The sequence below is a fragment of the Agelaius tricolor genome, unplaced genomic scaffold (assembly GCF_023055355.1).
Source record: "Agelaius tricolor isolate 1412-34295 unplaced genomic scaffold, bAgeTri1.0.p SCAF_12, whole genome shotgun sequence".
In the NCBI taxonomy this organism is placed as follows: Eukaryota; Metazoa; Chordata; class Aves; order Passeriformes; family Icteridae; genus Agelaius; species Agelaius tricolor.
Window position 1 is genome coordinate 23,120,985 of NW_027269272.1, and position 16,521 is coordinate 23,137,505.

At 44.8% G+C, this 16,521-nt stretch overlaps 1 protein-coding gene across 7 annotated transcripts in view; it reads left to right on the plus strand.

Annotated features, from left to right (window-relative positions):
* Positions 1-354: 354 nt before the first annotated feature.
* Positions 355-16,521, plus strand: part of GOLIM4 (golgi integral membrane protein 4) — a 29,684-nt gene continuing 13,517 nt past the window's right edge. For 6 of the 7 annotated variants that reach the window (XM_071438119.1, XM_071438121.1, XM_071438122.1 and 3 more), the window contains exons 1-5: positions 359-907; positions 13,024-13,098; positions 14,313-14,362; positions 15,460-15,513; positions 16,007-16,157. In XM_071438119.1, the coding sequence (XP_071294220.1) occupies positions 721-907; positions 13,024-13,098; positions 14,313-14,362; positions 15,460-15,513; positions 16,007-16,157 (517 nt within the window). In that variant the 5' untranslated portion in view covers positions 359-720. Of the gene's footprint in view, positions 908-13,023; positions 13,099-14,312; positions 14,363-15,459; positions 15,514-16,006; positions 16,158-16,521 lie in introns of all 7 variants that reach the window. The other variant, XM_071438123.1, reaches the window with a different exon arrangement.

Here is a 16,521-nt window from a genome sequence, read left to right on the forward strand (position 1 = left end):
GCGCTGAGGGGATGCAGGGCTGAGGGGATGCGGGGATAAAGGGCTGAGGGGGATGCGGGGCTCAGGGGGATGTGGGGCTGAGGGAATGCAGGAATGAGGGAATGCGGGGCTGAGGGGATGCGGGGCTGAGGGGGATGCGGGGCTGAGGGGGCTGCGGGGATGTGGGGCTGCAGGGATGTGGGACTGCAGGGATGTGGGACTGCAGGGATGAGGGACTCAGGGGCTGAAGCCGGCGGCTGGAGGGGCGGGCGGGAAGCGCGGCCCGCTGCGGACGGACGCGGCGGGCACCCAATGCGCTCCGGAGGGAGGGCAGAGCCCCGCGGCCCGACCCAATGAGGCCGCGCCCGGAGCGGGACTTCCTTCGGGGATCCCGCGGCGGGGGAGCCACGGCCGAGCGGGGACACGTCAGTGCGGGGCCGGGACCTGCCTTTGTTCCCCGCAGCCCCCCAGCCCGGCCGCAGGGACCGGCACACGGCACAGGGACGCGGAGCATCCCCGGCATGAGCCCCAACGCTGCCCGCACCGCAGAGACCGCCCCGGGCGCCGCGGCCGTGCCCAGGGGCTGAAACGCTGGGCCGGCCCCGCCTCTGCCGTCCCTCCTTCCCTTCCTCCTTCTCCTCCTCCTCCTCCTCCTGCTCCTCCCGGGGCCTCCGATGCCGCCGCCTCCCGCCCGCTGCTGAGCCGTGACGGGCGGGGGGCCCTCGGGACCCCGCCGGGGACATGGGCAACGGGATGTGCTCCCGGAAACAGAAGCGGATTTTCCAGACGCTGCTGCTGCTGACCGTGGTGTTCGGGTTCCTCTACGGGGCGATGCTCTACTACGAGCTGCAGGGCCAGCTGAGGAAGGCTGAGGCCACGGCGCTCAAGTACCAGCAGCATCAGGAGTCGCTCTCGGCTCAGTTACAAGGTACTCCCTAGGCAGGAGCCTCTGCTGCCCTTCCCCAGGGCTTGCAGAACACCTTCCTCCTCCTCCTCCTCCTCCTCCTCCGGCTGTCCTGCCTCTCTCAAAGTTTTGCTCCTTCTCCCCCTTCTCCTCCAGCCTGCGGGGTTGTAGTGTCTCCCTAGGTGAGGCGGTGTGGATTCCTGCAGAGCTCTCATGCCCTCTCTCCCCGCACATCCCGTAGTGACTCTTCTTTATTCCCAAAGGACTGCACATCACTTGGCGATTCCTGGCACAAAAGGGAAAGGCAGGCGAGAAGTGCAGGCTGTGTCCAGTCTGGGATTTTTGTGGGCTTGTCCCACAAAAACCCCCTTGTCTTGCAGGGTTTTATGTTGAGCATCCATCTGCAGCTCCTGGGCAGCATAAACCTTAAATAGCTCCAGGATGGAGGAGAGGAGTATTCTAATAAAGTGGTTTTAAAGGATGATTTAAAAGTAAAGTTCAAGTAAGTTACTTGAGTAAGGCTGTTCTATTACTTTTGGACTAACTTTGAATTTCTTGGCCTAAAGGTGTCACATAAATCCAGATCCTTGTGTATCTTGGTTTAAGGATGCAGCAGATGTAGGTCCTGTAGTTGAAGATGAAAAGTTGTCCATGTCTGACATCTGCATGCCAAGAAATCAGAAGCAAAGCAGCAGGATGTACCTGAAACATCAATGGTCTGGGAAGTGAAAGACCTCAGCACCTCTCTAATTGTCAAGTGCAAGGTTATCAGGTCAGCACAAAGCCCAGAGCCAACTTTCAAGTTTTCTTTCTCAAAATAGCACGAAAGAAGAATCAGAGGGATCTGCTGTAGCAGCACTAAACTTCAGGGTGATCCTCAGCCATCCTTTTCCCTGTGGGAGCATCCATCAAAGCATGTGTGGCAGCACACAGTTTGTGTGCAGAGAGCACAGAGTTGGGTTTATGCTCTTAGATTCTTACTGTGATTGCTTCCTTTGACGTGTTCAGTCACCAGCTGATGCCACCCTTGCTTAGTATTTCAATTTCAGGCCATTTCCAGGTAATACCAGGGAGCTCTTTGCCAGAAACCTTCATTTTAGTCACAGAAAAGGTGTAAAGGTTTGGCTGGGAAGGGGGTGTGTGGCAGATGGCTAAAGGGCTACTCTTGCTAGGCTGTGCATTTGCCAACAGAAGACACAGGAACATCTTGTTCTCAAGGTAAAATTTGATAAGTTGGCTTTTTCTGCTGCTCCAGCTTTGCCAATGAGGAGTGTGCAACAGACTTTGTCCTGCCACAGAGGGGAGATTCTCTGGATCAGATATGTGAGGTCTGGACTGTTGATATGAACTTTCCATGCTTGAAACATGATTTAGAGTAGCCACCATCTATCCAAGTGAGTTCATGGGAGCAGCAGGCAATTGTGGGAGCTGCATTTTCTGTAATTCTCTTGCTTGTTTCAGTGTATCAATGGGAAATGTGAGCTATGGACCAGGATCTGGTAACATTAATAGATTTGATGATCCATGCAATAAACTCACATGGTTCTGGGATCCATGCCAGTTTATCAAGCCCATTAAGCAGGAGAGTTTATCTATGCCAAGTATGGTAGCAGTAAACCTTGTTTAAAAAAAACAATCACTGGCAATTAAGTTACAGAATACAAGGGAAAATAAAATGTAACAATAAAAAATGGTTCTTTAAATTTTCCTGCGTTCTGGAAGTGGCTGTTAGAGCCTAAGAGAGGGTGAGAGCCCAGAGAAATACTAAATGCAGCAGCAGCCCCCAGCTGCCTAATTTCCCACTAAAGTAAAGGGAAGTTCTATTCCTGAGGGCTCCAGAGGATCTGGGAAATAAACTTTTCTTCCTTGTCTTTCTGAAATGGCCTCCCCTGCACAATCACCTGGGTTTTTGCAGCAGGAGTTTGTTACTGAGGAGAACACAGAGGATTCAGAGCCTGTGCCCAGCTCACCTGGAGAGACATAGCCTCACTGGTGATATGCAAACCCCTTCCTGAACCTGTCCTGTTTAACTCTTTGTTATGGAACAACAGGAGGGAAGAGACCTGGAAACAACATAAAATGCTGACAGCAACTCCAGTTTGCAGGTGCAGTATCTGACTGCACTTTGAACTTTTGATTTTAAACAACCTAGACTTTAAATCAACAATGTTCCTGTTGCCAAATTTAAAAAAAAACCAAACAAACAATAAAACAAACAGAAAAACCCCTCTACGTGCATCTGAGCTACATCTCTTGGCTGTCCAAAGATTATTCTTTGAGTTTATTGCTTTATGAGAACAATAAAATTAAAGTATTGCATTGATAAAGTAATGCAGCTTATCTTTTCCATGCAGCTTAACCAGTTTCTCTATAGATCCTGGACTAGAGATAACTTTGGGGCCTGAAATATGATGGAAGCACCCTGAAATATTTTAAAGAGAAACCAGTTAAAGGGCAAAGTTAAAGGAAGGGATGGTGCTGCAGCCAGAGGTGTTCACAGCTCTCCTGGGTCATTGGATGAGACTTTCAAGCTGAGCAGAAAAGGATTCCTTGGACTTCTGTTTCCTGAACAACCATTTCATCAGGAGGTTTTTATAGGTTTAAATGTGAACTACAAGAATAAAAAGGCAGCCTCTAAAAGTGGTGTTTTTGAGAATGCTGGGGTTGTGTCGTGGGGAGACACCTCTAAAAGTGGTGTTTTTGAGAATGCTGAGGCTGTGTTGTGGGGAGACACCTCTAAAAGTGGTGTTTTTGAGAATGCTGGGGCTGTGTTGTGGGGAGACACCTCTAAAAGTGGTGTTTTTGAGAATGCTGGGGCTGTGTCGTGGCAGGCTGGCTGTGCCCCCGGAAGTCTGGCAGGAGTGAATCTCCTGGAGGGCAGTGAACTATCACCTGTTGTCTGACTCTGTGTAGGGTTTTGTTGTGACTGCTGGAGCCTACAAAGGCAGTTCCTTTCCTGATTGCACACAGAGGAGCTTGGGAGCTCCCCTGTCAGGGCTTGTGAGTGAAACTTGAGTCCATTTGTGAAATGCCTGAGGTTCATGGACACTCCTGAGTTTATGGACGCAGGGGCAGTTTAGGACCTGAATGCCTTTGGTCTGCCCAAAATCTGAATCAAGATCCTCAGCTGTAGCTCAGAGTGCAGCTCCCTTCACTTCCTGCTGTCCCCTCTACTGTTTCTCATGTTTTTATGGGTTTTTTTCAAAAATGTAGGTAATAACAGCCTTCTTTATGATACTTGCCAGTTCTTTATGCCCGAATGAGCTGTTCTTTCTGTTTTTTCATGAAAAGCCAGCTGTCTTAGATTTTTATCTTTTTCATTGCCTTGTTTTGCTCAAACACAGCAACACCTGAAGGAGGCTCAGTCTCCTGGGAATATGTGGGAAAATACCAAGGCAGAATGCACAGATCACTGGGAAATGGGGCAGGAGGAGTCTCAGAACCATTTAACACACACACCTGATCTGAAGAGAGCTGCACATGGCTGTGGGTTTGGGGGGTTTTGCTCTCCTGGTGTTCACAGCTTCAGCCACTCTGCTGAGAAGTGTTTGTGCCCCTTGGAGTGAGCCCAGGGTACCCAGGGAAGGGTGGCAGACCTGGGAAACACCATAACTGGGTTAGAGAGGCTGGGATCCTAAACTCACCCCCTTTAGAGGATCACATTGCAGAAGATTGTGTAGAAGAATATAAAACTTCAGTATTTTTCTCTAACAAAGTTCTGCTGAGCATGGAGAATATAGGGCTGCTTTTGTAGTCCACAAAGGGAGTACCAGGAGCAAAATTCAGAGATGACACGAAATTTTTTGACTGCTGAGAAAACCTGAAGTCATTGTTATCTATTAAGTCTTTCATAGAGAAGCTGATCTTCCCAGTGAGCTGATTATTTTCAAGTCTCATTCTGTGAGCACGATATACATTTGAAACATGGAGATAATCTTACTTAGTACTTCTTAAAGTGATAAAAGCAAAACCTGATGCTTTTTGCTTCCTTTAAAACTGTGTCAATCTAAGTCTTGAGCTATTGGCCATCCAGGAACAGGCTTCAGTTGCTAGAACAGAACCACACTGAGAGCTGCAGGTGAGCCTGATGGTACCTGTGATTGCTGCAGGATTGAAAGTATCTACAGGCATCTTTTTAGCCTTGCAGCTTCTGTCTTCTCATCATCTGGGTGTTAAGTAACCCCTTGAGTACTATTTTAATCTGTTTAATCTGTTTTAATCCCTAATCCTAATAACAGCCTACAGTTAGTGCCTCTTACTGTATTTTTTTCTGCTCTTCCTGTCAGTCTGATGGCTTTGTGCAGTCTCTGTGCAGCCTGGCACTGTCCTGTGATCCTGGCAGCCAGCCCAGCAGGGACTCTGGGCTTTGGAGCTTTCCCTGCTGTGGCCAAGGTGTGGATGTCCTCAAAGGTTTCTGATGCAGTGCTAGAAGGCAATGGCTGTGAAGCAAATGTGGCTTGCTCTGTGCCTGGTGTGCCAGTTGTCCTAAAAGAAGGCTCCCTGAGGGGGTCACCTGCTGGGGGCTGGCAGATCCGTGGTAGCTTCATGAGTGTGGAATTGCACAATGCACTGCACTCCTAGATCACAGTTCTGTGCCACCTTAGTGGTTAATATTTATCATATCTGCGTGCAGGCTGCACAGATGCCAAAGCTGCTCTGACATCACGCAGTTCTGGGTGTACTTCACTGTTACATCCCTTTTTTACAGTGCCTTAAACTTGTACCTCGAGTTGGCAGGGCTGGGAACAACCAGCACTACTTTTAATGGCTTATTTTTCACAGGCATCAGACAAGCAGAGCTGCAGCTGCTACAGCTCCTGTGTGTTTGGTTGCTCTTCCTAATCACAGAATCCTGAATTCCTGTCATTCCTGTGACTTTCAGGCTGCACATAACACTGCAGCACTTTGATAGCATTTTCTTGCTGCCTGAGAGGTCCCTGGTAGCACTGTAAGAGGAGAGGCTGGATCTGTGTGTACTTCCCCTGAAATGGCAAGTGCAGCATCCCAAATTCTGCTACCTGGCTTCCTGAAAGGGAAAGCTTTGGTTTGTAACCTCCTCTGAGCACCTGGCTGTATTTTTTTTACCTCCATTCACATTTTCAATTGATATTTCATATTCTAAATACTTAAAAAAACATTAAATACTTGAAATTGTGCAGAATTTTAGTAAAGAAAGAGGTATATGGTGCAATGTATATTTATATATATATATATATGAATTTGCATGTACATTTAAGTATGTATAAGCTAGATAGAGATGTGTCTGTTTTGCAGCTCACCCTCAAGATTTTGGGTTATCTGGAATTATCCAGCTCTAACTCATAACCCAAGTACAGAAAAGGTGCTGGAGCTCTGCTCAGATGAGTGAACTCAGGGAAGTGTGTCTCCATGTCCATAGCAGAATTTCCACGTCCAGCAGCTGAATTCTGACTTGAAAGCGAAATTGAGCACGTGCCCATATTTATGTGTAATCCATGCCCAAGTGCTCTTTCCTTGAGAACACACCAGCTCCAGGATAAATCCTGGGTAACCAGAGCTGCAGCATTCCCTCTGCACCCCAGCTGGAGCCTGGCTGAGAATCACAGGGCAGCCTGCAGGAGTTTTGAGCAGGATGAGCTGATGGGGTGGGTTTGTTCCCTGGGCTTTGGTGCTCCCCCTCCCCACTTTGACACAAGACCTGCATCACACAACGTGATGCAAAATATCAAATATTTGTTACTGCTGGTGGTTTAAGCCTCCTAAAGCTTGTCAGTGGTGGAGCTGAGTGGGCACTTCAGGAGGAAGGCAGGATGTGTTGATGGTGGTGAGTTTGCATTCTGGCTTCTTGGACACTCACATTCCTGCCTGACTGAATTGCTGAGCCTTAAAAATGATGTTCCAAGCACATTCATAGTCTCACTGGGCTGGCTGTTTGCTTGTCAGCCTGTGAGTTTGGGTGGGGCAACCTATGAGTAAGGTTTCCACCCTCTCAGGGATGTGAGTGCCCATTATAGCATCTCTGATGTGCTGCTGAGGATATTGCCAGCAATTTGTGGCTGACAGAGTTCACTTTGCTCCCTTTGGAATGGGATCCTTGCAGGGAAAAAGTCATTTCATCTGCCCTGCTGAAAGTCAGGTGCTGCTTTGAGGTTTGATGGTAATGAAAGCTAAATAAATCAGATTACTGGAAAAAAATGAGCTCTACAGAACAAGTAATTAAAGCTGAATACTTTGTTGGGTGATTTTTCCTGGGATTTTCAGGATTCAGGGGTGTGAATTTCTAGTCATGTCAGAGCCTGAGGTGAGTACTTGAGGAATTCAACCTGTCTGGATGCTGTCCTTGTTTAAGGAAGGGTCTTGTGAGCTGGATGCACTTCTGATCTTTTTTGTGGCCATGTAGCCCAACCCAAACCTCCTGAGATTTTCTACTTTGTATTTTTAATTAATCAATAAAAGAAACTGCAATTGTTCCACCTTGTCCTCTGCATTTTCCCCTTCCCTTAAAGTACCTGAAATTAGCTGCTATCTTATTTTCCTGAGGTGACTCAGATGCCAGAGTTTGGCATCATTTCCAGGGCTTAATTACAGACATGATGAGAGAAGGATGGTCTGCCTGAGCTCCCAGAGGGCAGAGTAAGGAGCCTGCTCCTATCCACACCACCACACTCAACTGAGCCATTTTCAGTCAAAAAATGAATCACAAACTCTTGATTTCTGGGGGCAGTTTGTGCATCTATAGGTTGGGCTTTTTTCTCCAAGCTGTGTTTTTTACACTAGTTCCTGAATATAGATATTTATGTACATCCTGACACCATGTAGATAACAACCACTAAACCTTCATAAAAGTGAAAAAAGTGTAAAAGACTTTTTGAGAAAAAGAACAGGCCCTTGTTTCCTGGAGCTGAGGGTTGAGCAGACCCAGAGATTCAGAGGTGATGTGACAAGAAATCTGTTGCCTCTGCAGCTTTTATCAATGTTCATGTGTTTTTCTGCTAATTTTAGTCTAAAAATCACTACACAGGTTTAGTTTGAACTATCTGCATTTATCATCACTCCAAAAATACCCAAATCCTTTATCATCTACTGGTGTATAGAAAAACAGCAATGCTGATCCCACCTGTGCTACCAAGGGTTGGGAGAAACCTTTTGTGGAAGGCACTGGAAATCATTTCTGGAAACATGATCTCCTTCCTGATAAAAGTCAGGTCTGAAGCCTATCTGGGAGGGATTAAATATTTAATCACATTTAATACCCCTTCTCCAACTTATTTTTAGCAGCAGCTATTACAGTTTACTCTTTAAACATGAGAAATCCTTCCTTCTGTCCCAACTTACCTTACATCTGTTGTTTCCTAGAGGTGTTATTGACTTCTAAGAAAGGCAGTGGGTGAGGCAGGCTGCAGTAAAAGGATTCTATTAAATTTAGATGTTTGCTCCAGTTTAAAAATTAATTTTCCTGTCATCCTTACAATCGAATAGAGGACCACAATGATCTCTTAGAAGTACAAGTGTGTTTTTCTGGGGTGCATTAATGTGCCAAATTCTCCAGCATTTCCCATTTTTCAGAACTGCAGGGAAGGCAAAACGAGAATTGCTTACTGGAACTTTTTAGTTGGAACTTCTTCCTGGAATACTGAGTAAGTCAGAGGAACAGGTTTATTTTAATTGATAGCTCATTTTTGGTGCAGGATCTCTGAAAGCACATGTTCTGCTTTCTCTTAAAAAAAATCCCCTAAATGCAAAGATCCAGATATTAAATACAAACTTTTCAAATTATTACTACTCTGAACAAAATAAATGCTTAAGGAATTCAGTCAAAGCAGGGGTCATTTTTAAAAGCACAACTACCAATGCATGGTGTGGTTTACCAGGTTTGACATGACTGGCTGTAATTAGACAAAACCATTACTTGATCATGTGAGTAAATTGCAAAGTGTAGGAGTTTGTTTGGAAGTCAAGGTAATTCTCATGGTCCACACAGTGCCAGCTGTGGTTTGCAGAGAGCAAAATGAGAGCAGCCCATCCCTGCCTGGATGTTCCACAGTGAAGCCTCACACACAATCAGTTTCACCTTAGCTTGGTCTCTTTTTCTGTCCTTTTTTGTGGAAATTCAAACCAGAAAACTTCAAGGACATAAAATATTAAATTTATGTATTATATTGTTTATATATTGCATTGTTTAAATATTATGTTTATATAATATATTGTTAAATATATTGTAAATATTGTGGCTCGGAGCAGCCTGGTCTAGTGGAAGTGAAGGTGTCCCTGCCCATGGCAGGGAGGTGGAAGAAGCTGAGCTTCAAGGTTCCTTCCAAGCCAAACCATTCCTTGATAAATAAATGGGTTTTTGTATTGCTGTTTTCTTGCTCTGTACTTAAAACAGAGATTTCCTAGTCTTTATTGTGGAAATGCTTCTATTTTTCCCAAGATATTTGCAGTGTCACTGGAATATCCATTTATTGCTAAACCCTCATTTGAGTCTGTGAAAGAGATGGAGCTCAGACTGTGATACTGAGGCCAGCATGGCTTCTACTGTGGTGAGGAATCCTGCTGCTGCAGTTTGATAAGCTGTTCCTGATAAGATTATCAGTAGTGAAATCAGTGGATCTTGTTTGAAAGCAGATTCACTGATTGAAATACAGGGCTGGAAGCTTGGGGAGCAGGTCTTATATTAATAATATCTCCTACCACCATTAAATGTGTCAGAGTTGTCGTGAAATGTCATCTGAGGTCAAAATTGTAATTATTGTCATTGGATTAGAAAATTTATCCTCCACCCCATATTGAAGGGAGTCCTCTTTGACTCGTGGAAATGCTTTACTCTCAGCAGAAAGGCTTTTTCCACGGGTTCACATTTTAAATGGTTCTATTTGCAGGGACAAGAATGGGGAATTCACTATTTTTATAGCAAATTTGTGCTCTGCAGACCTTCACAGTGTCACCAGAGGTGCCAGGGTGGTTTACCCCATGCTGCTGGCTCAGTTCAACTCTGCCACAGTGTGAGGGAAAACAACACTGAGTGTTGCCAAGACTACTGAAATCTGCTGGTTTTAAGTGAAAGATACTACTGTAAGCTCAGAGAAAGATTTCAGAATTGTGTAACGAGCACTCATGTTGAAATTAGGTAAATTTCTTGTATCATGTATATTTAAATCCCAGTGTAATCTTAATTTTCCAGGGAGCTGTGGCATTTTAGACTCTGGATAATCCTGACAGACCAAATGATTAAAGTAACACGGTCACAAAATTGCTGATAATGTAAACAAAGAAATTCTTTCTTTTAAATGTACAAGAATGGCTTGTTTTGCTTAATAACAGCCTTACTGCTTGGAGGGGTAGAGCAAAGATAAGAGAAGGAACGTTGACTGTTAAATAATCTCAATTTCGTCACCTCCCCGCCTCCTGTGTTGTAATTAACGCTCAGCACTGGTGGAAGTGGCGCAATCTGGGAACGTGCAGGGCATTCCACACCTCCCTTCTCCCTCACTTCCTTTTCTTTATGGGGAAAACCTTGAGGACTTGATTTTACTGGGGTGTTCTCCAGGAGTTTCAGCGTTTCCTTGTCGAAGGTGAAAGGTCTTTTATTGATCTGTGAGGTTAACACTTGAGTTTCTGGGCTCTGTGAGTTTGTGGGTCTTTGTTCATTTGTGTAGGTTACATTCTGTAGGTAATTTCAAGAATTAAGCTGACACCTGCAGTAATTCCAGCTTTGGAACACTGCCTATTAGCCATTAAATGACAACATTCCTCCCCCTCCCTTTTTTACCATTCTATTAAATATAATGTAGGAATAAAGTTCAATTATTTGTGCAAAGATCAGTGCAAAATTAAAAGCTTACCCTAGGAAAAATGATTTGTGCATCCCAGCAGTGGGATTTTGTCAGATTCCTTGTATAGGTTCCACCCCCTACTGGGGTGGACTTTTCTATAAAACCCATTTTTCAGTGTATTTATTTCTTTCAGATTCTTGCTCAGATGTCTTATATCCAGGCTAGCAGTGAAGAAGGAGAGATTCCTTCTGTATTAACAAGCCCCTTAGAAAAAAACTAGGAAATCTCTGTTTTAAGTTAAATTTCCTAACTGGTGGAAATAATTCAAATTTATAGCAGGTTAACTCCAGTATGTATTTAAAAATCTGACCTGCAGCCTACTCCCCAAAGGAGCAAGTGAGGAAACATGGGAGCTGTGCTTTGTTAGTAATTATTTTTACTCAACACCTTCAGTGCATTGCACTTGATGGACTTTTATCAGAGGAGAACGTGCTGGGCCAACCAGCAACTGAACTCAGAGGGCAGAGGCGAGGGAGGAGGATTTTCCTTGCCCTTTTTAGTCACCTGAGGGGTTGTTTTAGGACTCCTCCAGCTTTGACCCAGTGTTCCAAGGGTTGCTACCCAGCAGGTAGAGGAGAGGCTGCGCTGCCTGTGCTCAGACCCTGCAGGTGCAGGGTGGAGCCCAGAGCTCAGCAGGGATGCTCTGAGCTCCGAGAGGTCCCTAAACCCCAAATCCTGCCTTCTGTGCCCCTTTCTCTGCCCCTGTGGTGGCTTTGCTGTGCAGGGCTCCCCCCCACAGACACACTTGGTAAAGCAGCAGCAGGAGCTGGGGAAGGTGCACTTGCAGATGGAGAAGTGGAATGGAAAATGTTCCCTCCAAATCCATTTGTGGTTTCGTGTGTCGGCCAAAATCCCTGTTCCACCCTGATTGCATGGGAGGGGAAGCCCATTATGGATTTTCATTGCTCTCCTGAGCTGCTCTGCTGCCACTGTTCCTTTTGCACAATAATTCAGCATTCACCACCTTCAGGGCTGAAATAAAACCATCACTGTAGTGCTGTGCAGTGCTTTTTTGCTTTTTTTTTTCCCTTCTCCAAGCCTCCTGGTGACTTTTTGAATATTCATTCCTGCTTGTTCCCTTCCAGAGGGTGTTGATACATTGGCTCATCTTGACTGATGCCCTTGACTTTAGAAGATAAATGGCAAAGTGGAGATAGGTGCCGGGGATTGATTAGCAATCCAGCTAAAACATAAACACTTACAGATAAGGCTGCTGAGTGCACCTTGGTGGAATTAAGAACATGTTTTAAGGTGCAAGAGGAATTTTCTGTAGCTGCCAAGATACAAATCTTTATTTGATGCTTCTTATTGAAGGCTTGCATTCATCAATGGCTTATTCTCAGAAAATGAGTTTCCTGGTTTTGATGGAGAAATCACTCATTGTTTTATTACAAATTAATAACTCATTAAAAGAATACAAACCGTAATTTGGGCAGTGAAAGATACTTGTGTTAAACTGAATTTAAACACGTATAATTGTAATTTCCAGGTGTTTTAATTGATATCTTTGCTGCAAACATGGCTGTTTCAGATAATGAGAGGTGAGGAAAGGGTAAATAGGGACTGATGTGCCACATCCCAACTCCATGTCCAAAGCACAGCCTGAATGAAATCCTTCTTTACTGGCAGCCAGAGGACATTGGATGTCCTAAACACACCTGGCCACCACAAACAAAGTCATGAACGTAAACCCCATTTTGGGATGGTGTCTGCAAAGCAGGCATGGACAGCTTGGACAGTCCTTGGGAGTCATTTTTGCAGGGAGGCAGTGCAGAGGAATACTGTATTCCCAATTTTTGAAGAATTTAGGGTGGCTCCCAGGTTCCCCATGGCTCAGCTTAGGCAGCAGTGCCTGCTGCACCTCCAGGAGCTGCCCTGTCCCTGGGCATCTCCCTTCCCTCCGTGGGACACTTTGTGTGCTGCCAGGAATTCCTCTGGCAGCAGAGCTGCCCTGTCTGATTTCCTTGTCTCTGTGCAAACAAGGCAGGGCAGGATGGAAACATGGAAAATGTCCCTGCATTCCTGAGAAGCAAAGAGCCTTTGGTAGCTCCAGCACAGCTGGCTGCCTCCACAAACAAATCCCTCACCTGGTTATCACATTCTGTGTTAGCCATGCAAATAACCCAGAATTTGGGATCGATAAAGGGAGCAAAAAGGGAAAAAGTTACTGTCACAAGGGTTACAAACAGCCCTTTATCCCATGACCTCATTCCACTTGTATTTTCCTGGTGCATTCTGTGCCAACACTCCCTGGGTGTGTTGGGGTGGATGGTGAGGTTTGTGTATGTTGCTTTTGAAATGAATTGTGAACAAAATTTCTCTTTTCAGTTGTGTATGAGCACCGGTCAAGATTAGAAAAGTCACTGCAGAAGGAAAGGCTGGAACATAAGAAAGCAAAGGAAGGTAAAAATGTACTTTTCACTTTGACATTTAACTTGATTATAGTAGAAAGCAATTTCAAATGGTTTTTCTTCAATTTTAAATCAGTTGGGTAATATATAAGCAATATATTAGGATCCACTTGGCAGAGCTGTGCTGCTCTTTGTAGTAGTTCTTTTTTATTTAATCTTTTTTACTCAGATCTTTTTAAAAGCAATCATCTTTTTAATACTATTTACAGCTGACTGCAATATGAAGTAATAAACACAGAGAATATGTTTGCATCCATGTACATAAAACCCCCAACATGTATGTGGGGTATGGGCATGTGTAAATCCTGGTATGCCAAAAATTCAAAACTTGTACCAGAACCTTGGGATCTTTTCCTGCATTCCATCAACTGGGAACTAAACTTGGAATCAGTACTTTTACACGTGCTTTAGAGTGAGCACATGCTTATACACCTTTTCCTGGTTAAAACTAAATTCTAGGTGTGGGTGAGGCAAACACAAATTGCATTTCTTACACCTCTGTGTGCCCTCTGTGGAAGTTCAGTAGGATTCAATCCTCTGAGTTTACTCAGGCTATAAATTCATTGCTATTTTCAGGGCAGAGCCTCTGTACTTCCTAAAACTGAGGACTCAGCTGCTGAATTAAAAATATGACTTTAGCAGAGCTGGCAAGGAGTGAGAAATGATTCTCACCGTGCAGGTCTCGCTGGGTTTCTGGTGCCATCTAGTGTGGAATGGTCCTGCTGCTACCCGAGGGGGAGGCACCTCTTCAAACCCTGGAAACAGACAGAGGTCAAGAAATAAATGAGGAAATGTTTTATTATTTCCAAGAGTACACAGTTTATAAATGCCCTTTTCCTTTTGAATGATGCTCTTGGTCCTCTGCTGAGAGAGTTCATGTGTCAGATTCAATTACCTGTCTGTAGGTTTGAGCCTGAACTCTGCATCTCTCACTATGGTATGAAAATTTTAAGTGAAACTATTTTATGAAACTTTCTAAAGTTTGTGCATTTTAAGAATTTGCTTATTTTGTCAAATTCTCCATAGGTTGTTTTTCTTTTTCCTTTTTCTTTTTTGTTTTTTTTTAAATATCCTTTGAAAATTGTTTCTGCATGAATATTCAGCTCTTGAAGAGAATTTATGTACTCAACAGTCGAGTTATTCAAGCCCAGATTCTCATCTTCCTGGCTTTTTTTTTTCATCATTACTTTCCCTTTTATGTTGCAGATTTTCTTGTTTATAAACTAGAAGCACAGGAAACACTAAATAAAGGAAGGGTAAGTCATCATGCCTAGTACAAGTTTTTAATAGCTGATGCTATTTGAGTTGCAAGGAAAAGGAAATACTTTGCAATTATGACTGTTCAAAGGAAGAGATCTTGCAAAATACTAATTGAAAGAGCTCTCACTTATCCCAGTTCTACTCTGCATTCATAAGTGCTCTCCAATTCCTAATTATTTGAGCTATAGTGGGAGATACTAATACCTCTCCAGAAAATTAATTTAGAAAATAATCCCCTGTTTATATTATGGTAGTTCAAATGTAATGTTGTTTTATTTAAGGGGAAAGGGGAATAAGAAGGTGTTAGAAATCTTTTTGTAGCTTAGCCCCCAGGGAAAATAACAGTGACAGCTTTCTAACACATGGGCTTTGAACTGGAAAGCATAAAGACATCAAGAAACTTTGTTTTATATACCAAGTGCCAGAAGGAAAGCTCTATCTGGCAGAGGACCCAGAAACCTGTAAAGAACTCTTTATAAAGCAAGTAAATTAGGATTTTATGGCTATTTCATGTTGAAACTGGGGAGCAGTTTGGGAGCTGAGGAACAGGAGTTAAAATAGGTTGTTCTGCAGTAGGTGCAGAGTGTGGGAGCTTGCTCTGCTCCAAAGCCAGGGCAGGGATGGATTTGTGTCCTGGGGAGGAGCTCCAAAACCCAGGGGAGGGATGGATTTGTGTCCTGGGGAGCTCCAAAACCCAGGGCAGGGATGGATTTGTGTCCTGGGGAGCTCCAAAACCAAGGGGAGAGATGGATTTGTGTCCTGGGGAGCTCCAAACCAAGGAGGAGATGGATTTGTGTCCTGGGGAGCTCCAAAACCAAGGAGGAGATGGATTTGTGTCCTGGGGAGCTCCAAACCAGGGAGGGATGGATTTGTGTCCTGGGGAGCTCCAAAACCAAGGGGGGAGATGGATTTGTGTCCTGGGGAGCTCCAAAGCCAGGGGAGGGATGGATTTGTGTCCTGGGGAGCTCCAAACCAGGGGAGGGGTGGATTTGTGTCCTGGGGAGCTGCATCTTTTGGCTGGTGACTCCCAAAGCTGTGTGTGCAGAGCTCAGGGAGTGCCAGGGGGTTTCACAGGAGTGCTTTTGTTTTCCAGCAAGACTCCAACAGCAGATACAGTGCCCTGAGCGTGCAGCACCAGATGCTGAAGGTGGGTGACTGGGGCAGCAGAGCACCTGTGGTTATGCTGGGGGGACACAGCCTGCTGGCTTCTGGCATCACTGCAGAGTGCCAGGGTGTGGACAACCTTCCTCTGACTATTAAAATCTGGTTTCCTGCAGTTTTTCCTAGTCAGGCTTTCCAGTGGGTAATTTAATCTTATCAGATGCAATTACTGGTAGGGGAGGCAGACTTATCAGCTCTCTTGTAGTTTGGCACTTGGGGATTTTCTGAGCCACATTCAGCAGCTCCCAGGGGGACAGTGCAGCTCTGGGGTGAGGTGACACAGCTCTGGAAGAGGAGCCTGCTCATCACAGAGATCATTTTGTGTTTGGAAGGAGCTGCAATGTGCATGCTTTGAATAATAACCTTCCTGTTATGAATGCTTCCTATTCATCTGCACTTACTAAACAAATTGCCAAAGACAATATTAGCCAGATCTGCAGATACAGAGCTGTTCCAGTGTCCCAACTTGGTATTTGCAGAGTCAACACGAAGAGCTGAAGAAACAGCACGCTGACCTTGAGGAAGATCACCGAAAACAGGGAGAGGAGTTTAGCAGGACATTCAGTGATCACAAGGAGAGATACCTAAAGCTGCAGCAGGAAAAGGAGCAGGAGATCTCCAAGCTGAAGGGTAAATTTACCTGTGTCTGCCTGCCCATGTTAAATTGGGTGTTTGGCTTTGTGTGGTGTGAGAGAGACATTTTCTCTGTTCTCACTCACAGGTTATTTGTGCATCTTCTGCCTCCTGAAAAGTTCCATTTTATTGATGATTTTCTGAGGCCTCTCTCTGAAATCTGTTCATATCTGCTCTGTGTTTCTGTCTGGGTCACAGAAATAGCAAAAAAACCCAGCACTTAAAAGCTGTCCAGTGTCAGAGGTTGTTGAGTCAGTCTTTAATTTTTAATTCTAAGACTGGTATAAACCTGGGAAAAAAGGTTTGCCTCTTCTTGTTTGTAACTGAAAGGCAATCTAAGAATATTTGCCACTGCTGGCAG